At 37.0% G+C, this 23,829-nt stretch overlaps 1 protein-coding gene and 1 long non-coding RNA gene across 4 annotated transcripts in view; one reads left to right on the top strand and one right to left on the bottom strand.

The window, feature by feature from the left end:
• LOC147846549 (uncharacterized) overlaps positions 1-23,829 on the top strand; it is a 1,651,758-nt gene that overhangs the window by 504,192 nt on the left and 1,123,737 nt on the right. The window lies entirely within an intron of this gene.
• The window catches only part of piezo2b (piezo-type mechanosensitive ion channel component 2b), a 257,364-nt gene that overhangs the window by 172,459 nt on the left and 61,076 nt on the right, over positions 1-23,829 (bottom strand). For all 3 annotated transcript variants that reach the window (XR_015478970.1, XM_087241404.1, XM_087241405.1), the window contains exons 5-6: positions 10,484-10,646; positions 1,781-2,081 (exon numbers count right to left, since the gene is read on the bottom strand). Coding sequence is in view for 2 of the 3 variants with exons in the window: in XM_087241404.1 (XP_087097530.1) it covers positions 1,781-2,081; positions 10,484-10,646 (464 nt within the window). In the remaining variant the exon portion in view is untranslated. The remainder of the gene's footprint in view (positions 1-1,780; positions 2,082-10,483; positions 10,647-23,829) is intronic.

The following is a 23,829-nucleotide window of genomic DNA, read 5'->3' as shown; positions in this document are numbered from 1 at the left end:
AATCTGCAGGAAGGTAGATCTCCAGGAACAGGGTTGGCCACCCCTGATGTAGTGTATGAGTGCGTCTGTGAATGTGAGAGTGAATGGGTGTTTCCCAGAACTGGGTTGCGGCTGCAAAGGTATCTGCAGCGTAAAAAAAATGCTGGAATAGTTGGCGGTTCATTCCACTGTGGCGACCTCTGAAATGACACTAGCGTTTAGAAGATAAAACTGATATGAAGATGTAAAGCTTGCAGTTTGTCACTTTCACCGAAATGGATCAACAAATTTATTCACGTCACCTCAGTTTCTCATCAAATCTCCTGACCAATTAAATCTCTCTAGAATCTCTCTAGTATCTGGCATGCCCTGCCCCCTTCAAACACTATTGGCTGTTTTATAAAAAGGCGAGGAGCTACACCCACCCTCTCTTTCTATTTCAGTTGAGATTATGTCAAACATTGAATAAATAAGCACATTTCAAAGCACCTTACGGGACCTTCAAGGGGTGTACTTATTCACCCAGGCCAATGTATACTATATAAAAGAAATAAAAATAAATAAAAAGAAAGAAAGAAAGAAAGAAAGAAAGAAAGGAGACAGAACAACCAAACAAAAGAAAAAAGAAGAGAGAAAGAAAGAATAAACGAAAAAAAGGAATACAGAAAGAAAGAATGAACAAAAGAAAGAAAAAAGAAAGCAAGGGAGAAAGAAAAAAGAAAAAAAGATGAAAGGAAAGACGGAATAAAATGAAGAACGAAGGAATGAACGTTTAAACAAATGAAAGAAAGAAAGAAAGAAAGAAAGAAAGGGAGATGGAACAACCAAGCAAAAGGAAAAAAAAGAAGAGAGAAAGAAAGAATAAACGAAAAAAGAAAGGAAGACAGATAGAAAGGATGAACGAAAGAAAGAAAAAAGAAAAAGAAAAAAAAGGATGGAAAGAAAGATGGAACGAACAGAAGAATGAAGGAATGAACGTTCAAACAAATGATTGAAAGAAAGGAAGGCAGAAAGAAAGAAAGAAAGAAAGAAAGAAGGAAAGAAGGAAAGAAAGAAGGACAGAAAGAAAGAAAGAAAGAAAGAAAGAAAGAAAGAAAGAAAGAACCGAACAAAAGAAAAAAAGAAGAATGGAAGGAAAGACGGAACAAACAGAAGAACAAATGAATGAACGTTCGAACATAGAAATGATTGAAAGAAAGAAAAAACAAAAAAAGAAAGAAAAAGAAAAAAGAAGAGAGAAAGCAAGAAAGAATGAATGAACAAAGAAAGTAAGACAGAAAGACAGGATGAACGAAAGAAAAAAAGAACGAAAGAAAGAAAGAAAGAAAGAAAGAAAGAAAGAAAGAAAGAAAGAAAGAAAGAAAGAAAGAAAAAAAGAACGAAAGAAAGAAAGAAAAAGAAAGAAAGAAAGAAAGAAAGAAAGAAAGAAAAAGAAAGAAAGAAAGAAAGAAAGAAAGAAAAAGAAAGAAAGAAAGAAAGAAAGAAAGAAAGAAAGAAAGAAAGAAAGAAAGAAAGAAAGAAAGAAAGAAAGAAAGAAAGAAAGAAAGAAAGAAAGAAAGAAAGAAAAAGAAAGAAAGAAAGAAAGAAAAAGAAAGAAAGAAAGAAAGAAAGAAAAAGAAAGAAAGAAAGAAAGAAAGAAAGAAAGAAAGAAAAAGAAAGAAAGAAAGAAAGAAAAAGAAAGAAAGAAAGAAAGTAAGAAAGTAAGAAAGAAAGAAAGAAAGAAAGAAAGAAAGAAAGAAAGAAAGAAAGAAAGTAAGAAAGTAAGAAAGAAAGAAAGAAAGAAAGAAAGAAAGAAAGGTACCTGTCATTCCCAGCATGATAGTGACCACCACCTGTCCAGCAGTAGTGATGAGGTTCCCGATGATCTCCTTGAGTTTGGCAGCGACTCCTCCAACCGCGCGCAGGATCTTCATCTTGGTGCTCTCCTGCACTTCCTCTTCCTCCTCCTCTTCCTCCTCCTCCTCCAGTCTTCCGGCTTCTCCATCCTCTTCCTCTGCTTCATCTTCTGCATCAAAGTCCTCGTCAAACAGCATTTCATCATCATCATCATCATTATTATCATTCTCATCTTCTTCATTTTCCAGCTTCTCGTTTTCCTCCTCCTGTGTGTGACGAAACAACATAAGGAATATTTACATTTTAACATCTATTCATCCTTCATTAAACAGCATTTCATCATCATCATCATCATCATCATCATCATCATCATCATCATAATAAGTTTTCAGCTTCTTGTTTTCCTTTTCCTGTGTGTGACGAATCAACATAATACATTCATTATTTTCATTTTCCTTCAGCTTAGTCCATTATTTATCAGAGGCCGCCACAGCGGAATGAACCGCCAACTATTCCAGCATATGTTTTACAAAGCGGATGCCTTTCCAGCTGCAACCCAGTACTGGGAAACACCCATACACTCTCACATTCACACACACTCATACACTAAGGCCAATTTAGTTTACCCAATTCAGCGCATGTGCATGGACTGAGGGGGAAACCAGAGCACCTGGAGGAAACCCAGGTCAACACATGGAGAATATGCAAACTCCACACAGAAATGCCAACTGGCCCAGCTGGGACTCGAACCATTTACCTTCTTGCTGTGAGGTGACAGTGCTAACCACTGAGCTACTGTGTTGCCCCATAAAAATATTTTATATTAGAATATTTAAATTCATTCATTCTTTCATTTTCCTTCTGCTTAGTTACTTATTTATGAGGGGTCGCCACAGCGGAATGAACCGTCAACTCATTCATCTATTCATTCATTTTCTTTTCAGCTTAGTCCCTTTATTAATCTGGGGTTGTCACAGCAAAATGAACCGCCAACTTATCCAGCATATGCTTTACCCAGCGGATGCCCTTCTGCAAACCATCACTGGGAAACACCCATACACACTAATTCACACAGAAACACTATGGATAGTTTCAGCTTATTCAATTCACCCATAGCGCATGTCTTTGGACTTGTGGGGGAAACTGAAGCACACAGAGGAAATCAAGGTCAACAAGGGGAGAACATGCACACTCCACACAGAAATGCCAACTGGCCCAGCCGGGACTGGAACCAGTGACCTTATTACTGTCAGGCGACAGTGCTAACCACTGAGCCACCTAACATAATAAATATTTACATTTAAACATCTATTGTCGTATTTCAACACTCATCATGTAATTAATTATTTCTGAGTAATCAATCACAAGTTGACTCCAGAGTTCCTAGTGTAAACTTTTAGTATTTTTTTTATTTATCTTTTTTTTTTTGTGAAAAATGATGCATTAATAATAAGCAATAAATATTTGCAATACATAATTTAAGCAATAAACAGCTGGCAGATTAAAATGAGAACAGAAAAATAATGAGCGTAAATGAAAGTGAAATAAATTAAAATTATAAAATAATAAATACACAAATGTAACTAATAATAATAATAATAATAATAATAATAATAATAATAATAATAACAATAAATATTCTTCTTCTTATTATCATTCATTCATTCATTTTCTTTTCGGCTTAGTTCCTTCATTAATCTAGGGTTGCCACAGCGGAATGAACCACTAACTTATCCAGCATATGTTTTACGCAGCGCATGCCCTTTCAGCTGCAACCCATCACTGGGAAAGACACCCATACACTCTCATTCACACTCATACACAACGGCCAATTTAGCTTACCCAATTCACCTGTATAGCATGTCTTTGGACTGTGGGGGAAACTGGAGCACCCGGAGGAAATCCACATTAACGTGGGGAGAACATGCAAACTCAAACGCCAACTAACCCAGCCAGCGACCTTCTTGATGTGAGGCGACAGCACTAACTACTGCACCACTGCGTCACCCTATTATTATTATTATTATCAATATTTTTGTAAAATATTATTATTATTATTATTATTATTATTATATTACATAAAGAAATACAAACTAAATAAATACCTGCAATAATCAACAAGAAAATATTTTTCTGAAGATTAAAAGCTAATTTTTAATACAAAATGTTTCAAAATTGTATGTTTAATATAATGTGTTGCTCGCGGTTTCTTTGAAAATAATTGTGAAAAATATTTTTAAACCAATAGCATTCAGTTTGGAAGGAAAAAAATTCAAAAACAAAAAAATACAATGCATGCTGTATACTTTCGACAATCTATTTAAAATATAAGGAGGAATTATTAGAATTATTTATATTTTATCTAATCAAAGTTTCCTCCGGGTGCTCCGGTTTAGAGGTCTGCATTCCTGCGGGACCCGACCAGATTTCTTTCGGTGCGGGAATAAATTTCCGAATAAAGCGCGGGAGCGGTCGGTAACTGGTGAATTTTTGGACGGGAGTGGGCGGTCTAACAATATCGCTCCCGACTGTGGAGGAAACCGGAGCACCCAGAGGAAACACACGCCAACATGGTGTAACGCCGGGGAGTGACACCAACAACAGAAGGTAGGATCCAAATGCAGGTTTATTCACAGTCAGGCAAGCAATGGTCAAAATCAGGTATGAACAGGTATGTGCGGGCAAATCCAGAGTCGTAAACAAGGTACAGGTAATAGGTCGAAAGGCTGGCGGCTAAACAGGATAACAAGGATACAAAGCTAGGTTCAAACACGGAGAAACAAGACAGGGAGAAACGCGTTGTAATGTCACTTAACAGTAAACAAGACTCAGCAAAATGTGTGTGGAAAAGAATAGTCCAAATAATCATTGTGTGAGTGGCTTCAGCTGTGAGAGTTCAGTCTATGACAAGGTTCAGGTGGTGAATGCAATCAAGTTAGATGAATGAGCATGGGTGTCAGGGAGAGGTGCATGTATGAAAATGTAGTCCAGGCAAAGGCGGAAGTGTAGTTCTAAGTGTGTGTTTGTGTGTGAGTGTTTACCAGCGACATCTGGTGGTTGTTCGCTGTTGAACATGACACATGGGGAGAACATGCACACTCCACACAGAAATGCCAACTGACCCAGCCAGGACTTGAACCAGTGACCTTCTTGCTGTGAGGCGACAGTGCTAACCGCCGTGCCACCTAATATTTAAATATTAATAAATATGATATAAATAAAAAATGCAGTTAGATCAAAAGTAATCCAAAAACTCTCCAAATGTGTCTAATTTTAGCAGTTTATGTTCACAATGTCAGTTTCCGTTGTGTAATTCGAAATCAGTAACAGGCTAAACATGTAAGTAATCTGCTTACAACTGAGTTTGCATTGCACAGCATGTAAGCGGTAGAGCTTTTGTGTTTAAGTGCTGTTTATTCTGGTTTAGATTAAACACACAAACAATACGCTCACGGAGGTTTAATGGCTCCATATGAATGGCCTTTAGCTCAGGAAACACTTCCTGTTCACAGTAGCACACACTGTGTTTATCAGCAGCATGAAGTCGTTCTGTAAACCTCATGTAAGAGTTTTTCACTTTATTAAAGTTACAACTTATCACCTTTTAGACAATATACATAGATATATACACTAGATATCGCATAGGGACCCTGAGCATGCGTCAATAGCGCCGCCACATTGGTACAGTGCTCCCAGGACAAATGTCATTCAACCACACTAGTCAAGACAGTGTTATAACGTGAAGATGCGGGACTTTAGTGCTGTCTACGGGTGTAGTAACGAGCAAACAAAGAAAATAAAGCACAAAGGCAGAACATTTCATAGGTAATATTAAGTTTTTTTCTGTTTTTGTATGTTCTGAACTTTTGTGCTAATCAGGTAACGTTGTTGAACTAAACACTCGGTTTATGCTAGCTTTGTTGAATAAAATCAGCAAACAATGCAAAAGAAATATGACAACAAGATGCTGCGCTGCCAGAAACTTGTATTATTGTCGGCTAACGTTAGTGAAAGAGTCGTTCGGGGGATTTATTCACAAACGAATCGCTCCCTCCGTCAGTATGAGAAGTAAAAGCAGGAGAGGAGCTGTGCTTCAGGACATGATTAGATCAAATTTAACAGGGAGGGTGAATAGTACATTTCTGTACACACAAACGCAAGCTTTTTGTCAGGAATGCCCGTGCGGTTACTGATCCATCAATGTAGAAAAGTGATATAAAATGATAGTTTTCGTAATTAGAAAAAAAAAATTACATGCTAACATCCAGGAAAACTCCCGATCATGATATATGTGTATATGTGTATATCTCTGGCTTTGGATGGCCACAGTCCTCCACTGTACCTTGGTCCTGCATTCATTTCAAAGGAGCGCTACCCTGTAGCAAGATGGTGGCGCTATTGACGCATTCCATCCAATAGACAACAATAGGCCAGGCGACATCTAGTGTATATATCTACGGACAACATATAGGCAACACCATCACACTGCTTCGCTGGCTGCTCAGCATCCTCTATTAATAAACTTCAGCTAGTACAAAATGCAGCTGCCAGAGTTCTTACCAGGTCTAGAAAATATGATCAGATCATCCCAATTTTATCCTCCGTACACTGGCTGCCTGTTCAGTTTCGTATTGGTTTTAAAATATCGCTTCTTACCTATAAAGCTCTAAATAATCTAGCTCCTGTTTATCTAACCAACCTTCTGTCTCGCTACAATCGAAACCGCTCTTTAAGATCTCAAAACTCAGGGCCTCTGGTAGTACCTAGAATAGCAAAGTCGACTAAAGGAGGTCGAGCCTTCTTATTTATGGCTCCTAAACTCTGGAATAGCCTTCATGATAATGTCCGGTAGCTCAGACACACTCTCTCAGTTCAAAACTAGATTGAAGACCTATCTGTTTTGTAAAGCATACACCCAGTGCATCACTTAGCTGTATGATACATAATTGTGCCCCACACAATAATGTCATTTATTCATTTTCTTTTCGGCTTAGTCCCTTTATTTATCTGAGGTTGCCACAGGGGAATGAACCGCCAACTTATCCAGCACATTTTTTTACGCAGCGGATCCCCTTACAGCTGCAACCCATGTATTTCAGCATTTTAGTTTCTTCCGGGTTCTCCGGTTTCCCACACAAGTCCAAATACATGCAGGCGAATTGGGTAAACTAGTTTGGCTGTATGTATATTTATATTTATATATATATACACACACACACACACACACACACACACACACAGTTGAAGTCAGAATTTCCCAGAGATGGGTTGCGGCTGGAAGGGCATCCGCTGCGTAAAAACGTGCTGGATAAGTTGGTGGTTCATTCCGCTGTGGCGACCCCGGATTAATAAAGGGATTAAGCCGACAAGAATATGAATGAAGTCAGTATTATTAGCCCCCCTGAATTATTCAGCTCCATGTTTAATCTTTTCCCCAATTTCTGTTTAACGGAGAGATTTTTTTTCAACACATTTCTAAACAATAGTTGTAATAACTCATTTAACTGATTTATTTTACCTTTGCCATGATGACAGTAAATAATATTTGACTAGATATTTTTTCAATATACTAATATTCAGCTTAAAGTGACATTTAAAGGCTTAACTAGGTTAATTAGGTTAACTAAACAGGTTAGGGTAATTAGGCAAGTTATTGTATAGCGATGGTTTGTTCTGTAGACTATCGAAAATACATATACCCTAAGGGGGCTAATAATTTTGACCTCACAATCGTGTATAAAAAATACACGCAGTAGGTAGTGCTGTCGCCTCACAGCAAGAAGGTCGCTGGTTTGAACCTCGGCTCAGTTGGCGTTTCTGTGTGGAGTTTGCATGGTCTCCCTGCATTCGCGTGGGTTTCCTCCGGGTGCTCCGGTTTCCTCCACAGTCCAAAGACATGTGGTACAGGTGAATTCGGTAGGCTAAATTGTCCGTAGTGTATGAGTGTGTGTGAATGTGTGTGTGGATGTTTCCCAGAGATGGGTTGCAGCCGATGGGTGTATATATATATATATATATATATATATATATATATATATATATATATATATATATATATATATATATATATATATATATATATATATAATTTTTTTAAATTTATTTATTTATTTTTTCTAGCTGTGAGATAATAGGAGATCATGTGATCTGGAAGTTTACAAAAAGGAGCACCTTACTGTGATGAACACTGTCTGACAAAGAGCCGTGGGCTCGAAACCTTACACGCTGTGTCTGCCTTTTTAATTTAATACATTTGCATTTTTTTGAGCCTGGTGTTGCCTTTTTTAAATATATATTACACAATAAAATAAATTAAACAATATTAATTAAAATATTTTAATAGATATTATTATTATTATTATTATTATTATTATTATTATTATCATTAAATTGTACTAAAATAATGCATTTTATTTTATAGCACTGATCATAAAAAACTACAAAATAAAATGAAAATCGAGTAAAATAATGAAAAAAATATTAATTAAAAATAAAATAAATAAAATTAAAATAATAAACAAAAATAAACAATCCATCAAATAAATCAAAACTAAAGCTACTAGGTGATGTTAGCTGTAAAATGCAGTGTATTAAAATAAATCAGCATACTTATACAATATAAATCATTTTATAAGTCTAGTCAAAGAACTTTCTTCTCCTCCTGAAGCATAATAAACCTGTTCTCATGAAAAACACTAAAACAAAGCGCTGGAAAGCAGATATTCAGCTCCAAAAGTATGTGATTATGGCGTTTCACACAGTAAAGCTCTTTAACAACACGTGTGCTGCTCCAGTTGGCAATGACTGCAAACTTTACTACGGCCAAACAGTCAACTGTAAAGCATCATAAACAGGCATTACTGCAGAAAAACAGCTTTGCAGTGATGAATGGCTGACTGTTCATAATCCCTGTTAATGCAGCGCTGCTTATCAAACACACACATAGACAGGAGATATTGATTACTGCTGAAAAACAAATGTCCGAAGAAGAACGGCATGACTATTATTATATTATACAGGTCAATTTAGAACAGTGGACAACAGTGTGTGTGTGTGTGTGTGTGTGTGTGTGTGTGTGTGTGTGTGTGTGTGTGTGTGTGTGTGTGTGTGTGTGTGAGAGTGTGTTTTCATCATCTGTTAAGTATGCTGTAAGAGTGTGTATGTGTGTTGTCCTCATCTATGAAGTATGCTGTAAGCATGTGTTTTCATCATCTGTGAAGTATGCAGTAAGCGCGAAGGTGTGTGTGTGTGTGTGTGTGTGTGTGTGTTTTCATCATCTGTGAAGTATGCAGTACTATAAGTGTGAGTGTGTGTGTGTTTCCATAATCTGTGAAGTATGCAGTACTGTAAGTGTGAGTGTGTGTTTCCATCATCTGTGAAATATGCAGTACTGTAAGTGTGAGTGTGTGTGTTTCCATAATCTGTGAAGTATGCAGTACTGTAAGTGTTTCCATCATCTGTGAAGTATGCAGTACTGTAAGTGAGTGTGTGTGTGTGTGTGTGTTTCCATCATCTGTGAAGTATGCAGTACTGTAAGTGTTTCCATCATCTGTGAAGTATGCAGTACTGTAAGTGAGTGTGTGTGTGTGTTTCCATCATCTGTGAAGTATACAATACTGTAAGTGTTTCCATCATCTGTGAAGTATGCAGTACTGTAAGTGTGAGTGTGTGTATGTTTCCATCATCTGTGAAGTATGCAGTACTGTAAGTGTGAGTGTGTGTGTGTGTTTCTATAATCTGTGAAGTATGCAGTACTGTAAGTGTGAGTGTGTGTGTGTTTCCATAATCTGTGAAGTATGCAGTAATGTAAGTGTGTGTGTTTCCATCATCTGTGAAGTATGCAGTACTGTAAGTGTGTGTTTCCATCATCTGTGAAGTATGCAGTACTGTAAGTGAGTGTGTGTGTGTGTGTGTGTGTATGTGTGTGTGTGTTTCCATAATCTGTGAAGTATGCAGTACTGTAAGTGTTTCCATCATCTGTGAAGTATGCAGTACTGTGAGTGTGTGTGTGTGTGTGTGTGTGTGTGTGTGTTTCCATCATCTGTGAAGTATGCAATACTGTAAGTGTTTCCATCATCTGTGAAGTATGCAGTACTGTAAGTGTGTGTGTGTGTGAGTGTGTGTGTGTTTCCATCATCTGTGAAGTATGCAGTACTGTAAGTGTAAGTGTGTGTGTTTCCATCATCTGTGAAGTATGCAGTACTGTATGTGTGTGTGTGTGTGTGTGTTTCCATCACCAGTGAAGTATGCAGTACTGTAAGTGAGTGTGTGTATGTGTATGTGTGTGTGTTTCCATCACCAGTAAAGTATGCAGTACTGTAAGTGAGAGTGTGTGTGTTTCCATCATCTGTGAAGTATGAAGTATACAGTAAGTATGAGTGTGTGTTTTCATCATCTGTGAAGTATGCAGTAAGCGTGTGTGTTCTCATCAGTAACAAATAATGTGTGTGTGTTGCGCTCATCATATATAAACTATGTAGCCAGCAGGTGTGTGTTTGTGTGTGTGCGTGTCTGTTTATAATCTGAGAAGTATGCAGTTAGTATGAGAGTGTGTTTTCATCATTTGTGAAGTATACAGTATATGTGTGTGCATGTGTGTTTGTTGTCCTCATGTGTGAAGTATTTAGAAAGCGTGTGTGTTTGTGCGTCTGTGTGTACAAAGTGTTACCTTCTCCTCAGACAGGAATTGCTGGTTGTCCTGGGCCATATCCTCAGTGGGTCGTTGGTGGAGCAGTTTTCGGCACAGGAGCCACACACCCAGACTGGCCATGAACATCCCAATGTCTGGCAGGAAAACTCGGATACCATTGCCTGCATCTGCCCCGATAACACTACACAAACAGACAACATATCAACGTGTGGAAATTATCACACACACACATATGTGTATATGTGTATATATATATATATATATATATATATATATATATATATATATATATATATATATATATATATATATATATGTATATATATATATATATGTATATATGTATATATATATATATGTATATATATATATATATATATATATATATATATATATATATATATATATATATATATATATATATATATATATATATATGTATATGTATATATATACACACACATATACATACATACAAACATACATACACAGTGTTTTCCCACAGATAATCATATTATGATTAGGGGGAAATGCAGACTATTAGGATCATGTGCTCTGTACACTTTTTTGTTGCACAGCTGCAGTGTTTACACATTAACTACATAATACAAGCCACATCTGCTCATTATTTCCCATAACTTTTTTGTATTTTCCCAGAGATGGGTTGCAGGTGGAAGGGCATTCGCTGCGTAAAACATATTCTAGATAAGTTGGCAGTTCATTCCACTGTGGCAACCCCAGATTCATAAAGGGACTAAGCGAAAAATAAAATGTATGAATGAAGTTTTTTGTATTAGAATAAAAAAAAGGAATGAAAATGAATTAATTAAATTGGAAAAATAAATAAATTTAACGTTTTTCGGAGTTATTTCTTCCAAAAAAAAAAGTGACTGTTTACAAATTATAAACACAACCGTAAGTATATCAACCATCACAGCCTCTTTTTCCATAACTTCGAATCAGCATTGAAAAAAAAATATATAGATATTATTAATTCATTCATTTTTTATTTTTTTTTGGCTCAGTCCCCTTATCAATCTGGGGTCGCCACAGCCGAACGAACCATATATATATATATATATATATATATATATATATATATATATATATATATATATATATATATATATATATATATATATATATATATATTTGTGTGTGTGTGTGTGTGTGTGAACAAGACAACAACATTTTGCCAGTTTTATTATTATTAAATTTAATTATTTTGGATTTTAGATATAAAATTTACATTTACCTGCCACTTTAATAGATGCACCTGTCCAACTGCTAGTTAATGCAAATATCTAATCAGCCAATCAACTCGAATAACCACTTTTTACAACCGAGGTCTGCAGAAGAGCATCTCTAAGTGCACAACACGTCCAACCTTGAGGCGGATGGGCTACAGTAGCAGAAGACCACACCGAGTGCCACTCCTGTCAGCTAAGAACAGGAAACTGAGGCTACAATTCACACAGGCTCACCAAAACTGTACAATAGAAGATTGGAGAAACGTTGCCTGCATGGTCTGATGACTCTCAATTTTTGCTGCGACATTCAGATGGCAGGGTCAAAATTTGGTATCAACAAAATGATAGCATGAATCCATCCTGCCTTGTATCAACGGTTCACATTGTTAATGGTGGTGTAATGGTGTGGGGGAAATTTTCTTGGCACACTTTGGGCTCATTAGTACAAATTGAGCATCGTGTCAATGCCTTGCTAACCATGTCCATCCCTTTGTGACCACAGTGTACCCATCTTCTCAGAGCTACTTCCAGCAGGATACCACACCATGTCATAAAGCGTGAATCATCTCAGACTGGTTTCTTGAACAAGACAATGAGTTCACTGTACTCAAATGTCCTCCACAGTCACCAGAACTCAATCCAATAGAGCACCTTTGAGATGTGGTGGCACGGAAAATTCGCATCATAGATTTGCAGCGGACAAATCTGCAGCAACTGCGTGATGCTATAATGTCAATATGGAGCAAAATCTCTAAGGAATTTTTCAGTACCTTGTTGAATCCATGCCAAAAAAGATTAAGGCAGTTCTGAAGGCAAAACGGGGTCCAACCTGGTACTAGTAAGGTGTACCTAATAAAGTGGCCGGTGAGTGTACATTTACATGCAAAATTCAAATAATAAAATCCAAAATAATTACATTTAAACTATAATAAAAAAAAAGAACTCAACTGGCACAATTTTGCTGTATTTTTCCTCGCGCAAAAACTCAGAGTGGTATTTGATCAAACAAATTATTTGTGTAATTGAATTTAAAAATAAAATGCATGAATTGATTTAGCAGACACGTTTCCCCAAAGCAGCTCTAAAAGCATCATTACTCCTGCATGCACATAATTCCACTTTATCTTTAACAAATGTTTTGGGGCAAAGGAGCAGATTTCCAATGTTCGCATGAACCTACAACAGGTGATGTGACTAAAACAAAACCACCGTCACCAGAATTCCTGTTAAACCGCACGCCATCTGTGAGGGTGGAAAACACGATTTTTCCGGCAGCATTTTCCAGCTTGAGCTTCTTTCACATCTGTTGTGCTCTCGAAAGCGCCGGTTTATGTGCCTCTCCACCCAGTTCAATAAAATCAGACTTCACCATATTAAAAGAGTATAAATATTTCTCATAAAACACACACTGGGTTCTTCTGAAACACGTCTGTGTCGGGATGATTCAGTCGAAGCGGGTTTGCGGTGCCAGTCTTTTGTTCACCATGCAGACATATATTATAAAGGGAAACAAATGCTGAATATGATCACCTTAGATGTATGGAATAATTGATGATGTGCTTATGTACCATATAAAAACACCCTCCAGATAGAAACTCAATGCTACATGCATGTAGAAACTGGTGAATTAAATGCATGAACACACTTGGAAGTTTTGCGAATAAAGCAGCATTTCCATTCAATGTTTGTTTCTCTTTCTTTTTTTTTTATTAGAATATGCAAAAATCATACAAATACAAGAAAACATCAACAAATAACAAATACAAAGCAACAAAACAAAAACAACAATATAGTCGGGTACTGGGGCCTGTTTCAGTAAGGAGGTTCAAAAAACTCAGAGTTTAAACTTGAACTCTGAGTTGATTTACCGAGAGATTAAAAACTCAGAGTTTTCGGTTTCAGAGCAGCTGATCTGCGTTGGGTCAATCAACTTCGAGTAGACCAACTCAGAGTTAAGCGCGCACACCGTGACTTTAAAAAGGCATTATCAATGGAGCGCAGACATTACGAGAGACTATGGCAATATCTTATAAAAGAGATCACCATTTCTTTCTCCAGCTGAACTTGATGTTCTCATGCAAAGTTATAGCAAATATGAGTGTATATATTTGAAAAGAAGCAACCATCAGTGAAGAAGAGACAGTTAGCGTGGGAAAACAGCTGCTCAAGTTAATGCCTAATTTCACTTTTTAAGTATTTAAATATTTAAGTATAATAAAATAAGTAATGTAATTTGTGACGTTTATATATTTTTTTCTAAACTTTCTTTTATACATTTATTAGTTTTAAATGATTTAACAGTGCACTTGTGTGTCTGCCTTTTTTATTGATCAAGTGATAGAGGTTAATATAACATTTAGAAGGTAAGCAGTACTAAAAATCATTTTTAGAAAGAATAATAATCCCATTAATCTAGTTACATGCATATCGAAGGTGAACTAAATTTAATTATTTATTAAAAAAGCATAAGCCATTCTCGTACAGTTCTTCTGTGTGTGACTAAAATGTAGGCAATAGCTATGTTTCCATCCAAATATATTACATAAATGTATGTGCAAAACTGGAATATTGCATAAAAGATGCGAATAAAATTCCATCCAACGAGTCAAAGAGAAAAAAATTGTCACTTCCTGATTAAACTGGCACCAAATATCAACAGTAAAAACAGAATTTACTGTGGTAGAAGAAGCTGCGTCAATTAATTCTTTATTTAGCCTAATTAATGTACTTGCGCCTCGAACACAATGAACACGTGGGGGCGTCTGAAGCCGAGACGCGGAGACTCTTGACACGCACCAGACGTTCGGAGGTAATTAATAATATACACTAATACTGAAACAGTTAAGGCATTTTAGAATGACTAAAACAATATTTAAGACATGTTACAGTGTGCTCAGCCTGCTGGTTTGTCCATTTACACACATTTTCATAATCATATGATCATGATCTTTTTTTTTATGTACATAGTGTAATTTGTTCAGTAAAAGTGTTTCCATCGTAGTTTATGCGCACATTTTCTATCGAATAAAAGTTTATCCTACTCAGTTATGCGCGTTTTTTATGCATATTTTAAAAAGTTATGTGCATCATGACGTTTCTATCAATCGTTTTTATGCACGTATCCAAAATGAGCATTAAAATAGGTTGGTGGAAACGTAAGGCTCAGGCGAGAAATACCGCTTTATCTTTAAAAAAGGGGAGGAGACCGACAGAAACTCTGAGTTTAGAGAATAAAACCTGCTTCTGACCAGGTTAGATTCACAGAGTAAGTTACCACAGTAACTGACTCTGAGTTAGTTACCTTTCTTTCAGAAACAGGCTTGACTTACCCTGCTTTCTCGAGTTTAACAAACCTGCCATTTTGAAACGGAAAACCCAGAGTTTCTCTCATTTCAGGGTTAAAATACTCTGAGTTTTCAGTTAACCTGCTTTCTGAAACAGGCCCCTGGTATGTTCGTGAGTGTGCGCGTGTGAGTGTGTGTATGCATGTAAAGGTAACTTGGTGGACAGGTCAGAGTACATACATAAGGAACAATAACAGTCAATAAATGAAACAAATGTCACAGATATAAATAAAACATATAGAAAGAAACCAGTCAGAGGTAGGGAGTAACAACAATGCTTATTAATGTATGATAGTAAACATGAGAGTAAAAAGAAAGAAAGGACAACAGTAATAACTGACAACAATAATAATAAATCACAAGTGCTACACCAACTACTACTACTGAAAGTTACTTATATTACAACTACTACTGCTTCTACTACAGCCACAACCACGACTATTACTACTACAATGTCTACTAATACTGATACTACTACAACGACTACCACTACTGATACTACTATAGCGTTTGCTACAACTAATACAACAATGTCTACTGCGTTACTACTACTACCACCACAATCACTTCCACATCAACAACATCTACTACTGATATTACTACACCACCAACGACTACTACTACTACAACAACCACATCATTACTACTTCTGCTACTACTATACTAATGACATCTACTACTACATGAACTACTACTTCAATAATCTCCGTAACAATTACTCAATAACAATCGATACTATTACAATGACTACTACTTCAACTACTACTACTACTACTACTACTACAACTACTACCGCTACAACTACAACAACTGCAACCTTAATAATGATAATGGTATAAATACTTGTAATAATCATAATGAAAAGATAACAGGACAAGTCAGAACAGTAATAATATAATGATAACAAACAATAAAAGTAATACCATTTATGACAAAGGTGTCGAGGAGAGGGGAGGATGGGAAATCAGGGAGAGGACAAGTATTAATAATAATAATAATAATAATAATAATAATAATAATAATAACAATAATAACAATAATAATAATAATAATAATAATAATAATAATAATAACAATAATAACAATAATAATAATAATAATAATAATAATAACAATAATAATAATAAACAATAATAATAGTAGTAAGTAGTAAGTAAAAGGGGAGAGGAAAAGAGAAAATAAACTAATAATAATAAACAAAAATTAATAAAATAAAAATAATTAAAAAAAACATTAAAAAATAAAGAAACAGAAAAGGAAGGGGAGGAGTAGAATGGCTGTTTCTCAATATGCGTTCTTCAGCGGTCTTGTGTTCTCGTGTAACGTCATCAGCTGCCAAAGTTCAGTTCCAATACTCAAGACCGTAAGAACAGAGGACGCGTGAAACTTCCTGGATGTGTTCTTGATATGGAGGACACACCGTTGCTGTCTTGAGGACCGATCTCGCTCTAGAAATCCCATAAGTCATTGCGACTGGGGGTGGAAAGCGCAGCATTTTATTTAGATTTATTACTAAAGTTCAGAGATTTAACTAATTTACCTCAGGAGTTTCCCTAAATGAAATGGACGGTGAATATAAACATTACCATGGACATCTTAATAAAGGAATAAACACATTGAGGGTGCTTGTTTGCAGAAATTCGTATTAAGTGAAGTTTATTTATTAACAAATTTCGAGAGGATCACGTGCTTATGATTGTTCACAGCTGTTCCAACTTTAGCTAATGACTGATTATCCAATCAGACGATCCTTAACTCACTATAAATAACCAGACTATTCTCATCTTCGTCTTGAAGAAACCCCCCCACCCAACCCTACTTTCCTCCCTTTCAAACGGACGTCACGATGGCCACCAATTAGTGCTGTTGCCTCACAGCAAGAATGCCCCTGGTTTAATTCCTTTCCAAACCAGACGGCATTTCTGTGCGGAGTTTGCTCGTTCTCCCCATGGTCGCGTGGGTTTTCCCCGGGTCCTCCGGTTTCCTCCCACAGTTCAAAAACAAGCACTCTAAACCAGTGGTTCTCAAACTGTGGTACATGTACCACTAGTTGTACGCAGGATTCCTTCTAGTGGTACGCGGAGGAATTAAATATGTCATGTACATGCTACACACATTTCAAAATTGACCAAAAATGATATATATAATATGCCATATATGACATATAGCCTATATTTCTGAGGTAATCTGCCATATTTTTTTTAACTGTGCAGAGCTGTAGCTGCTTTACTGCTTTACTACACTAGTTTCAATACTGCTCGTTTTGGTGGTACTTGGAGAGACAACATTTTTCTGAGATGGTACTTGATGAAAAAAGTTTGAGAACCACTGCTCTAAACAATTAATCCAAATACCTTAGCTAAACTCTGAGTACACCTTTCAGCATCCATATCTGACACTTAGCTACAACAAGCAAGAGGGGGAGTCATCGAGATCTACCTGAGCTCAAACTCCCCTCTCGCCTTGCAACGGGAGGGAGACCAGGGCTCGAGGATCTTATAAGCTCAGGGGACAGCACGCCAAACTAGCTTTATCAATCATAAGCTAAGTGTAAACTCTTGAAAATCTGTTTTATTTGTATTGTGCAACTCATATTTATAATGTTTTTAAGCATAGTATATATTTTGAAATGGGGAAAAACAATAAATCGTTATATGAATGCTGTAATGTTTAAATAATTTTCGATTCAAAACCCGTGAAGGTCGTGTGACCATCAGGAAGAACGCAGCATCTCATTCCTCAGAGGACGCGTTCTCTGTTCTTGTGGTCTTCTGAGTTCGTTCATCCGAGGACACCTGGCTAGACCACTCTCCATGAGAACGCAAGTCCGGAATTGAGAAACAGCCAGAGAGTCAAAGAGAACCAAATTCTCACTTCCTGATAAACTTGCGGCAAATATCAAACAGAAAAAAATGTAGCTTTGTGCGGTAGGAGAAGCCACTGTGGCCTTTTTCTTTTCTAATGAATGAGTTGCGCCTAAGAAGATGAAGACGAAATGCAATGAACGCAACACGGTGGCTTTTGGAGGTGTGAGATGCACTTTGGGAGCGCAGACAGATGCTTGAGACAGTTCTGGAGGTCATAATAATAGAATAATAATAATACTGAACCACTGTGAAGACGGACTTTGACTGAGGCATTTTTGAAATGAGCAAAACAATACTTTAGGGGCCTCATGTATCAACGCTGCGTACGCACAAAAACTTTGCGTATGCCAGGTTTCCCGCTCAGAATGGCTCACGTTTGGATTTACTAATGATGAACTGAACGAGGGAATGTGCGCAGCTACGCACATTTTTTTGTGCATGCCTGTTTTATTTGCATTGGCGACTCCTAGAGGCAGTTGTGTTAAATTGCACTCTACAAAGTGTCTGAGCCGTGTAATGGCAGCTGTATGAGACGGGTTCATCTAGCAGGTATATAAGGTTTCCATACCATACAGTTGACCAGCCAAACATTAAAGCGCAATTTGCAGCCGTCGCCTGTTTTCCCAATGTAATGGGAGCCATCTACTGCACGTACATTGCTATAAAGGCACCATCAGAAGGTGAATTTGCATATGTGAATCAGAAACATTTCCATTAAATAAATGTGCAAATAAAATATGATGCACAAACTTATTAATGACTCCTACTTGTCTTCCTCGTGCTTAATAGTAGGCAAAATCTGATATTTAGCGGGGGGAAAAAAGAAGAATGAATTCAGCAGATGCTGGATTCGAACAGACTTCATGCTCGAACATGTCAAAATATGATGTCATGCGATTTACTAGCTGCGCCACTCAGACTGTTTAGAGTGTTATATCATTTTGCACCTATAAATCTCACTATTTCTTTTCTAATTTACTCAGTGCGATGTTCAGACTCAACTGTGTTAACCGCATCAGCTAAACTCTCCCACTCTATTTTTTTCTTTTGTTGTTAATTCCGGAGGACAAACTTGCAAATAACACAGTTTTTCTCCGGTCTACCTCCGAAAGCAGCACCTCCAATTCACATTCTGTTCAAAGTTTCTCTTTTTGCTTGCTTTTGCCATTGCTTTTTCATTTGGTTTTGCAAAAGTAGAGTCATTAGCATATTCATACAGGGGAGGAGGCAGGGAGGGGTTTTGCGCTCATGCGTGTTGTGCTTAGTTTCACGTTTATTCGGACGTACAAAGAATATGCGTGGGATTCGACACAAAGCTGTAAATTTAAAGCACATTTACAGCTTTGTGTGTACGCATTGTTTTATTTCCATGCAAGTCTTCGTACATGAGGCCCCAGATGTTTTACATTGCTCCCTCTGCTGGTTATTATTCATTCCCAAAATGGTGCCAACATTTTAAAAAAGCAAGAATTCCTTGCTGCAGCCTGTAGTGTAAGGATGCTATGCATGCACTATGTCAGTGCACACAAGATGTCCATTATGTTGTAGACATTGTAAAGTGCAGGTTTAGGTTCCATTTTGAAACTCTTCCCTCTTAGGCCCCGTTTACACTAGTGCGTTTTAGTTTTAAAACGGCGTTGTAGAATGAAAACGATCCGCGTCCACACTCGCGTTTTACCCAGCGTTTCTGAACAGCTCTCCGTCCACACCAAAACGCTGAAAACGCACATCACGTGACCACACACACATTCTCGGGCAAGCGCTCCAGCATTTCTACCCAGATGAGAGCTCTGCTTGTCGGACTACTCATCAAGCATCTCCCGCTGGATCTAATCTCACTATATTTGCTGAACGTGATATTTCATTCATGTTGTTGTCTTTATCTAACGACATAGGCCAATTCCCTGACTTTGGTCATTGGAATATATTAAGTTACTTGTTCACGGGTAACATGTTTTGATTAAGCGCAAAGATAAGTTAATGATTAATCCAGGTACTAATCCAGGACTGATCGCTTGCCTTTATTTCCTACAATGTATAAACTTATTGTATGTTATACTTTTATAATTATCGATTATTAAAACTGATATTCAGCAAAAGAGAGGGTGCGTTTCGTATTTTCACTGAAATTGAAAGGAGGCAGTTGTTATTGGCTCCGTTTTGTTATAAATATCCACACAGTGAAGATGACGCTCATATATGCAGCACGGCGCCTCAACATTTCTGCTGTCTGTTAAGTTGCTAATATTAAAATGAAAATAGGCAGTTCCTTAAATCATGTTTACATTGTATTGTTGAGAAAGTGAAACAACATAGCCAAGGTGATGTGAATGAAGTCATAAAGTACACTGTTCCCTTTGAAGATTTACCCGTGTCCTCGGTATGTTTCCCATATCAAACTGAGAAGGGGGAGACTGCAGCCTTGATCAAACATGCGAAGTCTGAACTTACAAGAAGAGGATGCGAGACTGAACTGTGTGTGGTCTACTTAATATTAAGGAAAAGCCCCAATCAGATAGGCGAACGTTTGCAGCCCCGCCTCCGTTTTCAGATGTCTCCGTCTTTCCCCATCCACACTGAGACGGAGCAGCAGCGTTTCAGGATGAAAACGGCCTCTCCAGCGTTTTCGAAACGCTCCGTTTTCGGCGCTCGAGAACTCCGGCGTAGTGTGGACGGATGGCGTAACCGTAGCAAAACTTATGCGTTTTCAAACTAAAACGCACTAGTGTAAACGGGGCCTTAGTCACATACCTGTCTGATGGCTCATTATGCAGGTCTTTGTCTTCTCAGGTGTGACTAAATGCATAGTAATAATAATTCACGCCTTCTCGCATAAACCAGTTTCACTCAAAAAGTGACTTAGACTTTTTAATTCATTATATTGTTTTCTGTGAGCAAGTTAACAAGATGATTCTCACATCATTTTGAAACAAAAACACTAGGCTACAAGATCCAGTTATCAAAAGTCTTGTGCACAAATGTTCTCTGTGTGTTTCATGGCCTTGTTTCAATGACTTTAGTTTTTTAGTTTTTCACTAACCACACATAAATGTTTCTTTCTCAAAAACACAAACATATACAAACATTCTGCTTAAGTATTATTGTAGCCCGACTTGTGCTGTTTACAGTGTTATCACACTTTGGCCATTTATATGTTTTTAAGATACTGAAAACGACACAAATATCAGTGCATGTCCAAATCTCTCCAGAGCCCCAAAACACCCTTAGACCCCAGAGGGTTAATGTTATTGTTGGGTTTAGATTTGGGGTAGGTGTAAACGTTAATAACACACAATTTTGTAAATTACTAATGCGTAATTTAGCCCTTTCACGGGTACAATCACACCAGTGTGATAAGCTTTGGCTGGTTGCGTACGATCACACCGGTACAATCACACAGGTGTTTTTCAGCCATGGCTGGTTCCAGAAGAGTACAATCACACCTGTGTGATTAGAATGTTCAGAGCACACATCATCATCAACTGCTAAAATTCAAATCTGACGCGCGCTGAGGCACAAAAAGAGGTGCGCAGCCCTTGTCATGAATCACAATTTATCCATTCTTTCAAACAAATGACATTCATTTTAGGTTTCAGACATTCAATTACACATAACTACAAGCAAAACATTCCATTTAAGGTTTGTAAAATACAAACGAATGTGTATATTAACGGCAATAATAATTATTTTTCTATATCACTGTATGATGTATGATTTTTTTCTATTCCTCTCCCAGATAAACAGTTCCTTACCTTCATGTATTTTAGAAGAAAATTATGAATACACATGTATTTGGGATTGTCGAAAATGTAGGCTGCACCCTTAAAATGGTTTGTGAAAACAAAAATTACAAGACGAAGTAGAGTTGAAGTCAGAATTATTAGCCCCCTTTTACATTTTTTCCAATTTCTGTTTAACGGAAAGATTTTTTTTAACACATTTCTAAACATAATAGTTTTAATAACTCATTTCTAATAACTGATTTATTTTATCTTTGCCATGATGACAGTAAATAATATTTGACTAGATATTTTTTAAGATACTAGTATTCATCTTAATCTTAATTCATCTTAGGGATATTTAAAGTCTTAACTGGGTTAATTATGCAAGTTAGAGTAATAAGGCAAATAATTGTATAAAGATGATATGTTCTGAAGACTATCAGAAAAATAATTGCTTAAGGGGGCTAATAATATTGACCTTAAAACGATTTAAAAAAAATTAAAAACTGCTTTTATTCTAGCCAAAATAAAACAAACAAGACAGTGAACTGCACTGATGACCTTCAAGGCCAATCACATTTCAAAACAGTAGTGTTTTAAGAATGCGCTCAACAATTGCTAACTAGTGCCATTTCCCTTAACTTAGCTGAAAATGAGGTCTGATATCTCTTTGTATTTTCACTATTCATTTAGAAAGGACCTTTAGGTCACCCGGAAGACAGGTGAAATGATAAATTTGTGTCACTTTCTCTTTGCTGATAAGATATACAGACAGGTACACAACATTTCTGTGTGACTCCATGCAATACTTCCAGGTTTCTTCCCACCGCAGCCTCAATTTCGCTTTTTGTATTTTTTTCAGCTTAAAGGGACATTTGAAGTCTTAGCAAGGTTAATTAAGGAAGTTTGGGTAATTAGGCAAATCATTGTATAATGGTGGTTTGTTCTAACAATCGGGGAAAAAAAAAATCGCTTAAAGAGGCTAATGATATTGACCTTAAAACCATTTTTAAAAAATTACAGCCGAAATAAAACAAACAAGACTTTCTCCAGAAGAAAAAATATTATAGGAAATACTGTGAAAATTGCTTTGATGAACATAATTTGGGAAAAAATAAATAAATAAAAATAAATAAATCACAAAAGGGCTAATCAACTGTAGTCCGGGGTACATATTAGTCAGTTCTCAAAAATGTAGCCCAGGGCACATATTTCCAATATTTCCATTTTTTAAAGTCTCTGTGCGGAGCAGGAGGAAATCAGAAATGCCTTCACTCAACTAACAGCTCAATTATGAGAATAAACAGTTTACTGTGAGCTTCCTGCCACTGATGGAGGTGTCCGACCAGCTCTGCTTGGAAAGAGGTGCAGGTGGAGATTCCCGTACTCAGGAAACCGCACTTAATCGGATGAGGGGGCGAGAGCGTGGTGAGCGGCTGAGGAATCGCTGTCCAGAGCGCCGCTTTAATCTGCTTTGGGGTCGTCATGGGATCAGGGTGAAGTTTGGAGCCTCTGCAGGATGGCAGACTGCTGGCCACACCGTAAGTGGACAGTAATGTTATCTGTCTCTGTTTGCTTGAGTACTTAAAACCCAAAACACAGCCCTTGTTACACGCTTTCAGAACTGATATTCAGTGTGTTGGGAATAAACGCAAATAAACTGTTTCCTCTCGGTGTACTTCACTGAATTTTTGTAACTCAATATAGGGTCAAATATGGACAAAACCTTTTATTGAGTTAAAAAAGGCAAACAATAAAGACAGATAGATAGAACGATAGAATGATTTATAGCATGATAGATAGAGCAATAGAATAATAGATAAAACAATAGATAGGATGATAAAACAAGATAGGACAAGATAGAATGATAGATAGAATGATAGAACAATAAAAGGATAGATAGAATAAAAGAGTGATAGAACAATAGAACAAACAATATATAGAATGATAGAAAAATGATAGAAGGATGGAAGGATAGACAGAACGATAGATAGAATGATAGAAACAGATAGAACGATTGATAGATAGATAGAATAATTGACAGAATGATGGATGGATGGATGGATGGATGGATGGATGGATGGATAGATGGATAGATGGATGGATGGATGGATGGATGGATGGATGGATGGATGGATGGATGGATGGATGGATGGATGGATGGATGGATGGATGGATGGA

Source organism: Danio rerio, chromosome 2 (assembly GCF_052040795.2).
Source record: "Danio rerio strain M-AB ecotype USA chromosome 2, GRCz13ab, whole genome shotgun sequence".
NCBI lineage: Eukaryota > Metazoa > Chordata > Actinopteri > Cypriniformes > Danionidae > Danio > Danio rerio.
The sequence above is the reverse complement of the archived record's forward strand: the minus strand, read 5'-3'. Positions and strand labels throughout refer to the sequence as shown.